The sequence below is a fragment of the Diadema antillarum genome, unplaced genomic scaffold, assembly GCF_040938485.1.
Source record: "Diadema antillarum isolate AM-2024a unplaced genomic scaffold, OU_Dant_1.0 seq00000984_RagTag, whole genome shotgun sequence".
In the NCBI taxonomy this organism is placed as follows: domain Eukaryota; kingdom Metazoa; phylum Echinodermata; class Echinoidea; order Diadematoida; family Diadematidae; genus Diadema; species Diadema antillarum.
Genome location: NW_027271824.1, coordinates 407,851 through 425,524, shown reverse-complemented (window position 1 = coordinate 425,524; position 17,674 = coordinate 407,851). Strand labels below are relative to the sequence as shown.

Sequence of the window (17,674 nt, the reverse complement as noted above, 5' to 3'; positions counted from 1 at the left end):
AATAATGATAGTAATAATAATAATAATAATAATAATAATAATAATAATAATTATTATTATTATTATTATTATTATTATTATTATTATTATCATTATTATTATTATTATTATCATCATCTTTATTATCATTGTATAATTACTATAAGTTCTGCTGCACATGCAGAATGACCTAATATGTAGCAAACATTGTCATGGGGAACGATCAAAGAAAGCTCCTTTATGCTTAAAATGGCATTTATTGTTTCTTTCATTTAATATTGCCAACTCCATGGGTGGGATACAATTCATCAGATGCAATTCCCCTTCCTCATAGAATCTGATGAAAACTCAGAATCAGCCTTTATACAAACATATTCGTGAAAAATGACCTACATGTAATTCTTAAAGAAAGCTTGAACAGTGCAGGCGTGTTAACTACAAATCATTGTACGTAGCTAGCTATACATTTTTACATGTTCATTCATATGTCCTTTAGAGTACTTCATTAGCAGCAAGTTTGGGAAAAAGTGTTTTTTGATGTTCTTAAAAGGAGGGGGGCTTCAAAATATATTCGTGCAGGTTATAAAATGTGAAATTCATCAGTGAACACTCGGTTTATTCCTTACATTTTCCTTTACAACAATATGTACCATGATCATTCTGCTGATCTAGGGGACATATTTACACAAAGCACATTGAATAGGCACTCTGACTGGGATTTATAACCCCCTGCCCTCATTTTTGCATGCAAGAGATCATACACCACAATATTCAGGTAGCTCCATCCTCAAACCCAGCATTCCATTGACATGCAAATGAAATGCATTGTCAAAGCGGTAACTGCATTCGCTATGCAAATTATCTGCCTAGAGCTCTTTGTTGATGCTGGCTGTGAGTAATGTAAATGTCTGGATGGTTTGTGACCTTCTAATAAACAGTGTAGGGTGATAAAGCACAAATGCTTCATGCTGTATTTGTGTTTGTAGTCAGCGGCACAACTTTTTGTGAATTCATGACTGGATAATTGGTTTACCAGTGATTACTCTTAGTAAGGGGATTTGAAGATGTCTGTGTTTTGAGCCACCAGTGTGTCATCGTCATTAATTTCAAAGCTAATTAAAACAGTGAAGACTTAAGAAGCTTTGCTCATGGAACAAAGGGCCAATGATCAAGATTACAGTGACATTAAATTCATTCATTATTGACATTAGAGGGAAGATGGAGTGTAAAATGCATAGATTGTAAGTTGCAGGGGTCTGCACTTTATACTTGTACCCTAATCCTCATTGAATAATGTGTTTGTCACAGTGTATCTGAAGGCAATATATACACAAAATATATTGCCCCCGAATGATATTCAGATGACCTCACTTGTAGCTATTGAGAAAGCATAAAGTTGTAATCCAATGGGGGTTTCTTTAGTAGAGTTTAAAATATACATTGTGACACCTAGTTTGCGTTGCCTACTACAAAAGTGGAATTGCTAATGTGTGGTTATGGGAGCACAGTGGTGCATGCTGATGCGTACACTCAGTTGTTCTAGGGGCTGTGTGTGCAATAGCTGGGACCAGGCACACTAGCTGCTTTGATAATACCCAGGAAAACATGTTTCAATTTGATTTCATTTTATCGATGAATAGTGCACCAGAATGAACTGAGATTGAAATCGTCACACTTTAATATATTGATATCAGACATATCAAGAAGAGAGAGAGACAAAAAGGATCCCAGAGAGATAGAGAGAGGAAGAAACATACATAGACAAAAAAGACACAGGCAGGCACTATGAAAAAAAAAATGAAATTCCATTGTGCTTGTAGTTGTAAGGCACTACATGTACAATGTACTGGTACCACCCACAGTATGCTTCTACTGAGCATACATGTACTGTGTATGTCCTGTGTAGCAAATCAGGGGCATTTGAGCATTTGTGTGTGTGTGTGTGTGTGTTTGTGTGTGTGTGTGTGTGTGTTTGTGTGTGTGTGTGTGTGTGTTTGTGTGTGTGTGTGTGTGTGTGTGTATGTGTGTGTGTATAATGTGTGGGTTTGTGGACAAACTCATGCATAATGTGCAGCCTCTGCTCATGGCGGGAAGGATTGCACCCCAACTCGAGATCATGACCTGTGCTCACAATTGCCTCTCAGATATAATTTAGGGGAAAAGAAAGAAATCCCCTGTCACTTTGTGTGTGTGTGTACATGAGCTATATATATGCTCCTGAACAGGATGATGGTGCTCTGTACTGTCAGCCAGCTGTTTATGTGTGTGCATGTGTATGCCTATGTGTGTACATTGGTTCATATACAATGTATGATTTTCTGATTGAGGCTAGTATTCAGCAGAGTTCAATACTGGTATTAATCAAATATAGTCATACAATTTGTAATAAAAGCAGTGCTCTTTTTTTTTCTTCTTTTCTTCTTTTCTTTTCTTGGGCATACAGACCACATTTCATTTCAGACATCTGCATCAACAATGTAGAGATATTTCAAGAAGTATATTCTTACATATACAGCAGGGAGGTGGGATCCCTACATACAGACACAGACAATGCAGTCAAAATACAACAATCGTCATAAAATTAACTCAAGATCATCATGATATTGCTGATATGAAAGGTAAATAATTGAAAGGTATGGTACAGTAACCTCAGATGACAGCTGAAAGACTGTGAAACACATATTATGTACACTATGCACAGCTTCATGCACATCCCAATGGACATGCAGGGTTATATTCCAGTTTAATTTAGCAGTAATTACTTGTATTGATCCCCCTGTAATACAGAAATGATTTACATTCCTTTCTAAGACTTTACCTGAATTCAAGCAAGTATTTACTTAGGACAGTGATTTGGTCAAGGTGAAGGTGACCCCATTAATGGGTGTTGTAATTTTTTTTCTATTCTACCCCATTTTTGTTTTTGTTTTTATTTGAAGACACCAAAATAAGTGGTGGGGGGGGGGGGGAAGAGGGCAGCCCCCTATCCATCACTTCCATAACCCCTGCAATGTACTTTTAACATTTTTACACTGAACCCCAAATTGTAGGTGCCGATGCTTCTGAAGGTGTTCAAGTGAAGGGTGTACAGAGAGAAGCAGTCCTCTAATTTTCACTGCATAATTTATTTTGAAAAAAAGGTAAGATGGCACTGAGTAAATACATTATATCAGCTCAAAATCAGAAAAAAATTTTTCAATACCTAGATTTGTTATGTAAAGTTGATGTAATATTTGTCAGAACATAATGACAATACATAATCAATATAAATAAATCAAGTTCAATACTATAAAGACATACATATCAAATTGTAATTCAAAGTTAAACCCTAAAAGGGCGGGGGGGGGGGGGCGCCCCCCCCCCTCGACGTTTTGTGCTATAATTCTGTAACACGAGAAGGCCTCGTCGCGAGACTTCTTGACTTTGTTTGTTCAAGTCTCGCGCAACTTTTGAGACCAAATTTGCAACGTCCAGGCATACTTTTGCGAAGCCGTGCCCAGAGACTCCAACTCTCCCGTTTTCGACGGGAGATCTCCCGCCGAAAACCCATTTTTGAAAAATCTCCCATCCTCCCGCTTGAGATTTAATTTCTCCCGCCCTGGCTCTGTGTCTCCAGTTGGAAAGGATTTCTTACTTATTGCTATTGTATGTTGAAAAAAATAAGCCTTAGCACCAGAGAGCATCTAGAACCCTAGGAACTTGGCGCTTCGCACACATCAACTTGGAGTCTCCCGTTTGCTAGGGGTTTCAGGCGGGAGAATTTCCAGATCAGAAGGTGCTTTGGGTTGGAGTCTCTGTGTGCCCATTTTTGTAATAGAATGTCGCCCCAAAATGGGCACAATTTTGTGATTTTGTGTACATTTCCTATGGAAAACAGTGCTCTGTCAGCAAAGTCATAAAAACCTGATTATTTTTACAATTAAACACTTTCATTGATTAATTTTATGCTAATTATGGTAGAAAAGTGGTCAGTGACAATTTCCAATAAAAAAACAAAAAACAAAAGTTGAGAAACAAAGAAATACATAAGAAATTCTGAAAACAATAAAATACATAAGAATTGAAATGAGTTTTGGAATTTTTGTGATGTACAATTGTTGAATATGCTAAAACAGAATTACAGATCAAAAATTAGACTCTCAATGCTTACTATTTAGGCTAAAATATGATCTTGAGCTTAATTTGCATAATTAATTAGTTAAAATTAGAAATTGATTGTTTTAAAAAATCTTATGACACAATCGTGTAGATTATGACGTGGGTCTCACGCATGCAAAATTTCATCGCGATCGCACCACCGATGGCCGAGATCTCGGAGGGGGGCGGAATCCATCCCCTGGTCTTAGCATAGCCAAAAAAGCCCGGCCCTTTTAGGGTTAAATGGATAACTTCTAAGAGTTGAACTTTTTTGTCCTACAACAAAAGATAATTCTTATCGAGCTGGGAAGTGAGATTTTTGTTTAGGAAGTTTGTAAATTTTCATGATGAATAACAAATTTCATCAAGTTCAGTTTAGTTTCTCTTGCATTGCGGAAGTGAGACATAGGCGTCACTTTTCTGGTCGGCGGTGGCGTCATCAACGATGTGGTGTACTCTCTCTAACTTTCCACAGATTTGACCTATGACCAGCAAACTCACACCACAGATACATTTAAACCTAAAGATGTCAAGGTCAAGTTAGAATATTGATGCAGTCCGACAAGGCCAAAGGTAAAAATGTTAATACACTTTCCGTGGTAAACACTGCATAGACAGTATTGTGTTGTACTCTTAATAACTTTTCACAGATTTGAGCTATGACAGCCAAACTCACACCATACATTTGTAGGTGCATCAATTAAAGATGAGGGTCAAGCATGAATATGGGTGAAGTCCAAAAAGGTTAAAGGTGATCTTAGGTCATATGGTTAATGTAATTTCCCTGATTTAAGTACCATATATTGTGTGCTGTTAGTAAACCCATAGATGCGTCGCCTAAAGATGCCAGTGAAGTTTAGAAATTTATCAAGTTGGTCAAGGGTCAAGAGGTCAATTGACTGACATTGAAAAACACTTAATCACAAAATGTTGTGTGCGATCTGGGCAAGACATCACTTAGAGTATACCTTGTTAAGTGAGAGTTGTGCCATAATTGAATTTATAGCTTGTAAAAACAATAATATCAACTGCTAGTATTTTATACAAGATGCTTGCTGACATTTCACCCTGATATGACCATCATTGTATGTCCATGTGCTCACACCACAGGAAACTACAAGGTTGGTCCACCATGGCTGATGATCCAACAACCATTAGTAGATTTCGCTGGCTGATCGTGTATCTCTCGGGAGAATTTACAGCTGAAGATTTGGACCGAGCAAAGAGTCTTGTGAAGGTTAGTGACCCTTTTTCGTTAAGGACAAAAAAAAATCTGCCAACTATTGTTCTCTCTGTGTTGACCCACAAGGTGTTTACTAAAGATTGGGTCACCGTTTTCTGTTTTGTTTTGTGTTTTCCCTTTTGTACAGTTGAAATGATTTGAGAGGATGCGGTGGGAAGATAGAGCAGGAGTATAGAAATGTTGAAATTGAAACATGTACATATGAACACACACACATAAGAAAGGGGTAGGTATAAATTTGTTTAGGCCTACATTTCATGAATGTCTTTACATAGATATTCAAACCTGTCACTGCAAGCCATATTGATTCATTTGGGTCTTGCATGACAAATAAATATTCAATTAAGGCTTCAATCCCTACCTCTCTAAATAAGAAACTATGATAAAGTGATAGATGATATACATAATATGATATGATATGATATTATATTATATGATATGGTATAGTATATTATGATATCATATCATATCATATCATATCATATCATATCATATCATATCATATCATATCATATCATATCATATATATCATATATCATATATCATATCATATCATATCATATATCATATCATATCATATATCATATCATATCATATCATATATGTATATCATATCATATCATATCATATCATATCATATAGTACAATATAATATAATAGTTCTTAGATTAATCTTCAAGAATGCACACTTTGTACGGAAATGAAGTTCCAGTTGATAATTGGTTGGACTCTAGATGAGTCTCCATGTGAGTCGCCATCATATGAACCTCAAAACCAGCAGAAAAAGAGTTTAATGCGAATTTCAAGATGTTTACACTGCAAACTTTAATATCATTATTATTCATTTTCAAGCCTGCAGAAGGTGACAGGCATGACTTATATTCAGATTGTCCATTCATCTGTCAGTCCATGTCTAGGAGATAATTTGAGCAAAATCCTGTGATGGATGTTCATGATACTTAGTCCAGATGATTCTGAATCATATTACCCTTTTTCTTCTTTTCTTTTTCTTTTTTTTTTCTTTGGCTTTTTGTTTTTGGGTTTTCTGTGCAGGATCGACTTGGTGCACGATACCAGAAGATTGATGAGCCGCTCAAATTCTTTGATGCCCTGGAAGAGGAGAATCTGATCCATGAAGGTGACACTGAATACCTGAAGACCCTTCTCCACTACTCCAGCCGCGATGACCTGATCATAGAGGTGGAGAGCTACGAGAGGGAGCGCAAGGTCGTCTGCCGTCAGTTCAGCAGGAACCCCTTGTTGAGGGATGGCCCCTTCTTTGGAAGAAAAGTTATTATGGATAGGTAAAAAACAAAAGAATACAACAACTACACAGAATTAAAAATGTGACTGTGGCTTGAAAGTAGGCTAACCTCTTTGTTGTCACTGATGGCATATTTATGTGATGCAGCCTTTTGTTTTTCACATTCAAATCAATATGGGGGAGTCACAGATGATGGACAGTGCTCTCAGCTCAGGGGATTAAACAAAGCAAACCTTCTCTTCTCTACTACATTCACCACACGTCCTCTTTCATCCCTAACAGTCTTGTAACAGACTATGGGCCCTACTGTGCGATGATATCTTAAAGCCCTCTATCAGCACAGGATATCTCTATAAATGGATGGGTTTTCAGAAGTGTGTATAGCAATTAGGTCCTTTGTATGTATGAGTTTGTTAGGACTGAGTGTTTCTTTTTTTTTTTTTATCCAGTTCCTCACTGTAGATGCTGAAGACAAGAACTGACAGAAATGTGTACAAATGGGACTGCACATATTGGACAAAACATCTGCAAACTCTATATATTGAATTGTATGCCCAATGATTGTTATGATCTCCTTTTACTCAAAGGAAGAGCTAGTGTTTTGCAACAAAGGCCTGGCTTGTGCCCCACCCCCACCCCATGCATGATCATGCCTGCGTGTGTAGTATCCCAGCTCTATGTAAACATGGTAGAGCCCTATGCATTCATGCATGCGTGTAGTATTGATATCCCAGCTCTGTACAGCATGGTAGAGACTGGTCTGGCTAATGGCAAAATGCTCTTGTTGGCGTAATATATGAGACAGAGGTTGGAAAAAGAGTGCATACTCTGTTTTACACTATAATGTACGGTACCGTAATTCAGCAAATTTACTCATCTGTGTGCTATATACAGTGAAAATTTCTCATTGCCACATGTTCCTAGGGTGTGTGTGGGGGGGGGGGGGGGAGGTAAAGGAGACATGCACAGCTGCAAAGCTGTACAGAAAGCATAGGGTGACTGCCATTTGAATTCCATGAGTGTGTCCCCAATGTCATGAGCACATGGTGGTAGACATAGTGCTCTGACTTCCCCCCCCCCCCCCCCCCCCCACACACACACACACAGAATTCAAGGAAATCTGTGTTATCACCTATGAAAAATCTGTCAGGAGTATAATAGATCAAAGCTTATCAAATAGTCCCCAGGGTGTGTAAACAGATACAGGTGAAATTTGAACTTTCTGATAGCTCGTGTTCAACAAAGTAGGATGTATAGTTATGTCAGTGCAACAATTTGATTTGTCCTTGGACTGCTTTTAATTATGTTTGTCTGAACTTCAACCTGAAAGAAATTTAAGGGCCAATCCAGTGATGACAGTTTACTCTTTTCCTTGCCATTCCCCCAAAAGACAAATCAAATCAAATCCAAACAAAACAAAACAAAACAAAACAAATAAAACAAAACAAAAAGCTATAACCAGACTTCATGTGTGAAAGACATGTCAATTGCAGGCTTTCTATCCCACCAGTGTGGTATGCAGGGCTCCCTGCTGTGATAGCATTGCCACTTGGTAACGTATAGCTTGTGGCTAACTGTGTTGTCAGCAGAGAACCAAAATTGGGGCAGTATGCAGCATGGTGTATCACATGTACAATATGTGGAGTAGTCTAGATCCTGTTCATACTAAACCCAACCTCCCTCACACAGGAAACTAAACAAGGAAGTTACACCAGATATAGTGTAACTAAGATGTTGCTTCACATTGAATGGTAGTGTAGACTGTTTTATCTAGAGGAAACACATTTTCATATACTGTAATTTACTTAGAGGAAACGTAAATAGTGCTAATGTGTGTTAACCCTAAAAAGGCGGGGGTTCAGACGCCTTTTCCTCAACATTCCGCGTGATATATCGCCATTACAAAAAGCTATCGCCGTAATGTTTCACACCCTTTTTCTGTGGAGTCTCTTGCATCTTTTGACACCAAATTTTCGAAACCTGGGCATGCGGTTCTAAAGTTACACATAAATATGTACATACATGTGAGGCAAAAAATGGCTAAAAAACATGAATTCTTGTACAATTTCAATGCAAACTGTACTTACAGTCAAATTTCACAAAAGCATGATTATGCGGGGGTTTTATCAATCAAAATCAATTAATAACATATTTTCATGTTTGGAACTATGATGTGGACAAATTTCATCCAATAAAACAATGAACAACATAAAGTCGAATAACAAAGAAATACATAAGGAATTAAAAATGATAAACACTCTTATAAAAAGATTTCTGATGACACATTTTTTCTTCATCTACATTTGTTGAGGATACTGAAAAACAAAAAATGTGCTATTTATAGCAAATAGTCTGATATTCATGCTTCATTTTGCATAAATAAGCATAGTTTAACAAATTGATAATTTTTGGGAAAATCAACTTTACAGTTTTCTAGATTACGTCACAGGCAATGTGTTTGCTAATTTTTAGTATACCGGTTGACAGCATTAATCTGGAGGGAGGCCTGAGAGGCTCCCCCGATCACTACTTGGGTTATTCAAAATCGCTGTATCTGAGTTTTCTTGTTTGGACTGATTACTGATTGCTGATGAAAAAGCCTGCTAATTAGAGCTAAGTGTCCAGACACGTAGAGTTTCTGTGTGGAACTTTGACACAACATAGTATGGGTTCCCAAGGTCAATAATTACCTGGAATACCAAAGGGTAACAATATCCTTCATTACATGCATTGGCCCTGACACTGCCAGTCACTAAGGATTAAAAATAGAAATTTTCGACTGTGCTGTTTAAAAGGGAAACGTTCCCATCATTGAAGGACAAATATTAGTTGTATGTGCCTTGAAAGTTTGTAGAAAATAATACAATCCTTTCAGGAGCTGTGAATTCTAACACCCGCATTCCTGGAAGGTGTAGAAAGCATTATGCTGTCGGGCTTCAGTTCATTTGCCTGTCCATCTGTCCATTCCACCCAGTTCTCATTGTCCCAATTAAAGGAATTCTGGTGGTTTCATGAGGTGACGGTGTACTGAAATTTAGGGCAAAATCAGGTTGATTTTGTTACAACACGCATTTCCCGTAGACACTTGCCCAAGTTTACTCGGAACTCATCCTCAAATGTCATTCTCTAGCTATAATTTCAGGTGAGAATGTTCAGTGATAGTATCAGTGATAGTATCACATAATAAAAAGGATAGAAATTGATACAGAATTAGTTACCTGGAATGACAGGTTTTGGAGGTCAAGTTCAGAGTTCACCAAACTTAAATGTCTTTTTGTGGCTATGAATATCACAAAGTATATGTATGTGATTACTATATAAAGCAATCTTCAGTGGTGATTCAATTTGTGTGTAATTATGCTCACATTGAATTTAATCCCAACACAAATTCACAACCAAGCAGCTATGGGAGAGAACTAGATTGATGCTTGTTTTGAAGGTCAAAGGTCAGGCAGTTAGGTACATTTATGAAGGTATGATGATACAACACCCAATAACTCATTGATGGAGTGCAGAGAGATAACGTAGATATGCGATGTAGTTAGGAAATCTTAGTTATGAATCTTGTTCGCATCATGCTGAAAATATATGGCTTCATAGCCTTCTGAAGTATGTTTTACACTCCTGCAAAGTTTAGAGGGGATAATAAGTAGCAGCAGATTGTGATGGATCTGTCCGTCTGGTCCCAAAGCTTGCAGGACAAATCATTTCCAGTCTTGAAGGCGGTTCACTTGAAATTCAGCGAATTATGTTGGCAGTTTGATAGAAATTGGTTTGTAGAAATGCATTTAGTAAGATTGGCAGAGAATCCATTGATATGGTCATGGTAAACGATGGGCAAAAATAGTGCACAAATTTTGTAGAACAAATGATCATTAGATTTTATCAGCTGTTCCTTAGGAAATCTACATACACGGTGGTCTTCAGGTGAATATTAATGGGCAGGGGTATTCATCATCTTCAGCTATGGTTACTAATTTGTTTTTTGTTATTAAATGCTGAGTTCACATGCTAAAGCAATGTACACCTGAGTTTGGTTTGTTGTTTCATCACATGATTGCCTGTAGGGTGCATTTGAACTCAGTGTGACATACAAAGTAGAAAGCATCACAATAGTGATGGCCTTACGACTATTTTAACCACACATTTTCTTAGTCACGTATTTGAAGTCTGCCATGATGTGCTATACCACTCTGCAGGAATTCTACTATAAACTGACAGCTGATGTCATTACCAGCATTGATCCTTCAAACTTGAGAGACTGTACATCTTGTTTGTAAGGGTGAGCCCAACGACGGGGAAAACCACCAATTGCTTTTGGAATCTAGTTTAGAGCAGCTTATGCAAGATATGCTTTTTTTGTGCCTTTTTCTTTGTATTATTCAAAAGAACTATTTTTTTGTTTTAGCATCGCGGAAGGATATTTGGGTTCATTTCAGAATTTGCTTTTTTTTTTTTTTTTTTTTAAGCATTGCGGAAGGATATTTTGGTTCATTTTTTAATTTGCAGATTTTCTGGAAATATGGCCAATCAGAGAATGCCAAGTTTAGTCAGGATCATAATATCACTGTGATGAAAAAAAAAATGGTGCATAGCACCTTCTGTTTTTGATTTTTGTGCTTTTGAAGAAAGCTTTGTGATAGTCTAGTGAGTCACAGGAGAGGGATGTCGCAATGAACAGTAATCTGGTTAGAACCAGTTTACATGAGATATGTAAGATTATAAGGAGGGTCCAGTGCTCTGCAGGATGATGTTTAAGAAAAAAAAAATGCATGTATTAATGGTATCTGATTAACAGTTTGAGTTATTGACAGTTTGTGAGAGAGCTGAGAATTTTTGTTCACTCGGTCAGTGATGTGGTCAGTGATTATTCAGGTTTATGCATATATCCCTGTCTCTGGTAGACATACAACTTGCTTCAGTGTGTTTTAGTATCTTATTACATTGATATCATGGAGGGAATCGTGACAGCTCGAATGTTTTCTTTCCAAAAACATCTTTGTAAATTTTATAGACCAGATAACTGAAAGATCATGCAGCAAGAAAGAGATGAGACCAGAACATGAATTCAAAACTCTACAAAAATATCTGTTGCAACTGTACTTATTCCATTTCTTTTACATCTGAGCAGTTAAATGGAGAAAACAAAAACTCATCACCCTGACATCTTTGAAACTGATAAGGGATAGAGTTCATAAGGATTGCAGTGTGATGTATACTGTATGCCAAAACTCTTGTACGCAGTGCCGTAGTTTTGGCCCAGTGTCTAAAAATAATGTGAATCTTAAGAATAGCTGGAAAGTTTCTGCTTACAGCCAGTATTGCTGCATCGAGTTCATGAGATAGACAATGAATTACAGGAACGCCAATTACGTCAGTGGTCATAAATGTCTCAAGTATACCAGTAGGCATACTTTTGCAATATTTTCCACAATATATCATTTAATGTAGCCAGGTAATACTTCATTGATGGGGTTGGTATTGGATCAGCATCTTCTTCAGCTTCTTCTTCCTCAGTTGAAGCACACATGTGATGGCAAACAATGGCAAATACTGTTAAATTTTCTCATCAATTCCAGAAAAAATCTGGGGAAAACCACACCACCTTTTCTGACACAGAACGCATGACAGAAAAATTTCCAATCACATGCTTCTTGCTAAAAAAAACAATACTCTATATCCCTAAGCCACTAGATAAGAATAGAGTACGTTTCCGCCAATCAGGGCATGCCACCCAACTCCAAGAAACAATGTGGCATGCTAGATGCATGCAATAAACTAGTTTCCACTGGTCTACAGTGTAGCTGTGTCCCCGTTTTGCATTCTCTGTGCCATATGCACTGAGGCACTTCACAGTCATATATCATGTGCATCATTTGTACATACACACTCACACACACACACACACACACACACACACACACACACAGTCTTTGTGCATAGTCTGTATCATTGCCTTGCAGGGCATTGTGTACCTCTAGAGCGCCCTTTAGCATAATTAATGCTGTTGAAAATTTGGATGCCAACCTTCCGTGGGTCAAAGTGACGCCACACCATGCCATGGGTTTTCCCAGCTTCTTTGAACAGTTCTTTAACCCTCTGACTTCCATTCTTAGATCCAACTTAACAAGAGAAAACTCGCTTAGCTTCAATGTGAGGCAGACTTGCAGCCAGAAATGTGGCATTTGCCTAATATTAAATCCACTGTTGTCTTTCTCAGTCATTCGTGCAAAATAATCTGGGCACTGTTCTCCCTTTTGAAGGGTAAGGGTGTGAATAATGGGTGTAAAAATCATGCTCATTACAGGATATCCTGATTTTACCCACAGAGAGAATTCTATTTAAAAAATAAAAGCAACAAATGTCTGGAACAAGATTTGCATGAACCACATTACAGAATATACCATTAGAATACAGGCTAAAACTTTGTACATGTATCATGCATCAACAAGTGATAACTCAGTGATGGTGCTTGTGTAAACTTGGCAGACAAGAGTGTAATGCAATGAGGAAGTCAGCTATTGTACATTTATGTGAATTTTAATGGCAGTAAATCATGAAGCAAACAGAGTGGGATGGCCTAAGGGAGTATTGGCCTTCCAACTGCCAGGACAGAGGGAGCATTTTTAGTTTCATGAAATTTACCCCAGTAGACAAATTACCTCAGATTTTACCATTTGTCTGTAGAGCAGTACCAAGTATGAAGGAGATTTTGTCAAGCTCATGCACACAAGTATCTAACCTGCATATCACATAATCAGGTTGTCTTGACTTTTGAATTGGTTGGTTATCATGTGTAGCACCCATTTCTCTACCATAACCACATGTACCAGTATGCATTAGAAATGCATGAATAGTGAATGGCCTGCACAGAAGATACTGTAAAAGTGGAAATTTTTGCGGTGTTGAAATTTTCATGCATTTCGCGCAACCCGAAACTAGCGCAAAAATAAAAGCACGCAAATATTTTTGCTTGCCATATGTTCCAGTAGTTGATGTCTTGATTCCGCGGAATTAAAAGCACGCGAAACTCCTCTTACCCCGCCGAGGGCGAAAAATTAGGCTCGCGAAAATATCCACTTTTACAGTACATGGAGCTAGAGCAATATAACAATATCAGTGCACAGATCTGTGGGGTGCCTCTGCTTTCTCAAATAATCACTACATCAGCCATAACTGCATGGTCCTTCATTTACACTTTGATGAACCTCACTGATCTTGACCTCTGACCTAGGATTGACCTTTAACCCCTTCTGTATGAAGAAAATATTTCAATCCCAAGTTGTTTACATTACCATCTATCCATATTTGTATTACAATATGAGTTAACTTATATGGTGGAAAGCTATGCCCAGAATATGACATTTTAGCCACATTTTTTTTTTTTTTTTTTTTGGAGGTTCTGATGACCCTTCACCTTTACTATTCACTTATAATAGTCCATGGGCCAAGACCCGAAAAATGGGTTATTGGTACCACCTGAGGTGGCAAAACCTTTTTGGTGTCATTTTGTTTGTCGGGCATAGATATACTTATCAAGCTATGATAGCATTTCCAAATGATTAGTTTAGTCATGATAAATGAATTTTTAACCAATTTGGTCTCGTTTTTATATCCATAAACTTCTGAATCGAAACTAACCGCTATACAAAGAAGAGCACTGTCTTCTGTATGTCCACATGTGTTCTGTTGTAAACGCGGTGCGCTAAGTCTTTATTCAAGGCAGCTAAGGGAATATCGAAAGGGTGATGATATCTACAGCTGTCACGCGGCGCGCTTAGTCTTTATCTAGAACAATGTACCGTTATCATATCTGAAGTTCCTAATAAAAGGGATTATCTATACTGTTTTTTTACCTCCCTCACAACAAATACAACAGTTTTAAACAAAAATCACTCCGTTCATTAACAATATTATTTATCATAATGTATTGTAGTGTACCGGTACATTGTTTTTGCATCATCTTTCATTTTTGGATGGAAATAAAGCGACATTGGCGTGGTATTAGTGTTTTTACCGTAGAGTTTTCACCGGAAAATGATAAATAATTGAAAAATACAATCAAATTCACAAGGAATTGCTTTTGTTGTTGTTGTTGTTTTTAGATAAAGGGGTATACACTGTATCATAAGCTTTGGATATTCCCTTCGCCGTCTTCAATAAAGACTAAGCGCTGTGGACATCATAACCTTTGGATATTCCCTTCGCTGCCTTGAATAAAGACTAAGCGCACCACGTTTAAAACAGAACATCTGTGAACATACCAAAGAGATTTTTCCCAGTGAGGAGAAAAATCTCTTTGGAACATACAGTAGACAGTGTTCTTCTTTGTATAGCGGTTAGTCTCGATTCAGAAGTATAGGGATATAACAACGAGACCAAATTGGTTAAAAATTCATTTATTATGACTAAGCTACTCATTTGGAAATGCTATCATAGCTTGATAAGCATATCTACATGCCCGACCAACAAAATGACACCAAAAAGGTTTTGCCACCTCAGATGGTACCAATATCTGGCCTGGCCCATGGACTATAACCACTATCATGTTCATGTAAATAGTATCAAATTTCCTCCTACCTGTCCACCATTTTGAACACCAGTGGAAATCCCGTGCTGGAATAATGACTAATGATGTCATTTTTGACAAGAGTATTATTAACCAGATGTTTAGCTGCATTTTGATGACCTTTTACCTTTACCATTTATCTATAACCACTCTCATGTTCATGTGAATGATATCAACTTTCCTCATCCCTGTTCACTGTCTTGTACACCAGTGGAAATTTCTAGTTGAAGTAATGACTGCTGATGGCATTTTGGGCTAGATTATTACATTATTAGCCAGATTTTTTACATGAGATTTTGATGACCTTTCACCTATTTTACCACAGTTTTGTTCATACAAGTAATATTAAAAATTAAAATGTATCTTCCACCCCGTCCATCATTGTATAACACAGGTGGACATTCCTAGCTGGAGTATTGGCTGTTTGTGACATTTTTTGACAAAGTACAGTGGACTTTGACCTTGATATTTGTAGAATAACTTACAACTTTAGCTTCTTTTTGGGCTGTCTCTCTGTCTGTCCTTCCATATTTAAAGTCCGTAATCAATTTTGTGGAAGGCTAACTTAAGAACCGTTTTAGGTACTGTATCAAATTGAAACTTGGCATATACTGGTACAGTACATGTATGAGTGGACAAAGTTGTGTGTATCACCTTTTGGGTGCACATACTCAGGGCCAAAAGCCAAAGATCAAAGATCAGGTAATACCCTTCAAATTTCACCATTTCCTCATAACTCTGCAATGCCTAATGGTATTTACATGAATCTTAGTGTATAGTATATGTATTACAAGGTAAAGATTCTTTAGATAAAGTTTTGAACCATGAGGTCAAAAGTCAAATGTCAAGTAAAAAATGCTTGAATTTCATTTCTTTTCTCCATATCTCGGAATAGATCAAGGTATCTTCATGAAGCTTAGTACATAGTATTTAGTACATGTATTGCCTGACAATGATTATCTTGGGAATTTAGGGGTCATTGGCTCAAGGGTTAAAGGTCAGTTAAAAATGCTAAAATTCTGCTATAATCTAATCCTTAAATAGCAGTATATTATTTCACACCTTGGAGGTTGCTCAATGCAAACACCTTTAATTAATCTAGGTATATACACTGTACATCATGCATTATTGCACAATGATTTTGTAAGTTTTGACCATGGGGTCAAAGGTCAAGTGAAAATGTTAAAATGTTGCATTTTCCCATATTTTGAAAATAGCTCTAAATATTGTTTTGAAAATTGGGTATTACCAGGAAGGGATTATTTGAAGAGAGTTGTGGGCTATGGGGTCTAAAGGCAGGGGTCAAAGGTCAAGTGAAGATTATCAAATTCCCAAATACTTGCTCTCAGAAACAATTTAGCCATCTGAATGAAACCTGAAGGAGTGCAAACACTCAACGCATTTGTAGTTTCTGACATTGTCAAGATGCACTATACTGTTCACCTATTGGGAGAACCATGCAGTATGGCGGAGGCATGCAAGTCGCCATAGTGACCTTTCTAGTGTAACTTGGTTTGGTGACCTATGACCTTAGACCATGAAGGCTTTAGCCCAAACTCTAACTTGCCTAAATGATCACCTTACATGTAGGTAGATATAGTTGTAAAGTTTATGAATGGCAAGCCCACCCAGATGAAGCAATGTTCCTCAGTCCAACAGGAAGGCCATAGTGACTCAGTGACATAGGGACTAAGGGGATTAAGAAATCTATTTTCAGTAACAATTATTAGTTTCAATAATTAGTTTCAAGAATCTGTGCCAATCGACAAAGAAAGTAGCTCAGCATCAGTGCCAATCAGCAAGCAAACTACTTTACTTAACCTGTGAAGGACAGTTTGATTTTGCTACAACACGCATTTCCCATAGACACCTGCCCAAGTATACTCGGGACTTGTCCTTAACGGGTTAAACGATTAAAGACCATAATCATTTAATGTTAACTTTCCGTTGAGTGGTCTTTGTAGACAGGTGTGATTGTGTGTTGATAGAGTGATAGATAGTTAGATGGATAGATAGAATAGACTGTATGCAGATGAATAGCATGATATGTGATAATTTACATGGTACATACATGTCTGTGATGGTCATTGCTCTTACAGGATTGTGGGTATTCTGGACCAGTCATATGACCACATCCACTGCATTGGCATCAGTGGGATGCCAGGCTCGGGCAAGACCAGACTTGCGAAGGAGGCCACCTATCGGCTGCTCCGGTATGGAGAGGTCATCTTTGTTGACCTCCGAGAGTTGCAGCATGTGGAGGACATCTTCTTTTCCATTATGTCCAGGCTGGGGAAGGAGTGTCGGGACTTTGAACCGGACTTGTTGTACTCCACCTTCAGGTTCTATGATCCGAAGAAGCACGGTAAGAGCGGACCCGAAATCCCATCAACTCTGCTAAACCAGGGGAGAAATGTGGTGTCAGTATATGAGATGGATTATTATTCAGACTAAGAAAATATGGTTTTGAAATTGTGATTTT

At 37.7% G+C, this 17,674-nt stretch overlaps 1 protein-coding gene across 1 annotated transcript in view; it reads left to right on the top strand.

Moving 5' to 3' along the window:
* The window catches only part of LOC139742187 (uncharacterized), a 60,551-nt gene that overhangs the window by 8,822 nt on the left and 34,055 nt on the right, over positions 1–17,674 (top strand). The window contains exons 3-6 of the mRNA XM_071652766.1: positions 3,030–3,119; positions 5,227–5,353; positions 6,413–6,663; positions 17,292–17,557. Coding sequence (XP_071508867.1) covers positions 5,249–5,353; positions 6,413–6,663; positions 17,292–17,557 — 622 coding nt within the window. The 5' untranslated portion in view covers positions 3,030–3,119; positions 5,227–5,248. The remainder of the gene's footprint in view (positions 1–3,029; positions 3,120–5,226; positions 5,354–6,412; positions 6,664–17,291; positions 17,558–17,674) is intronic.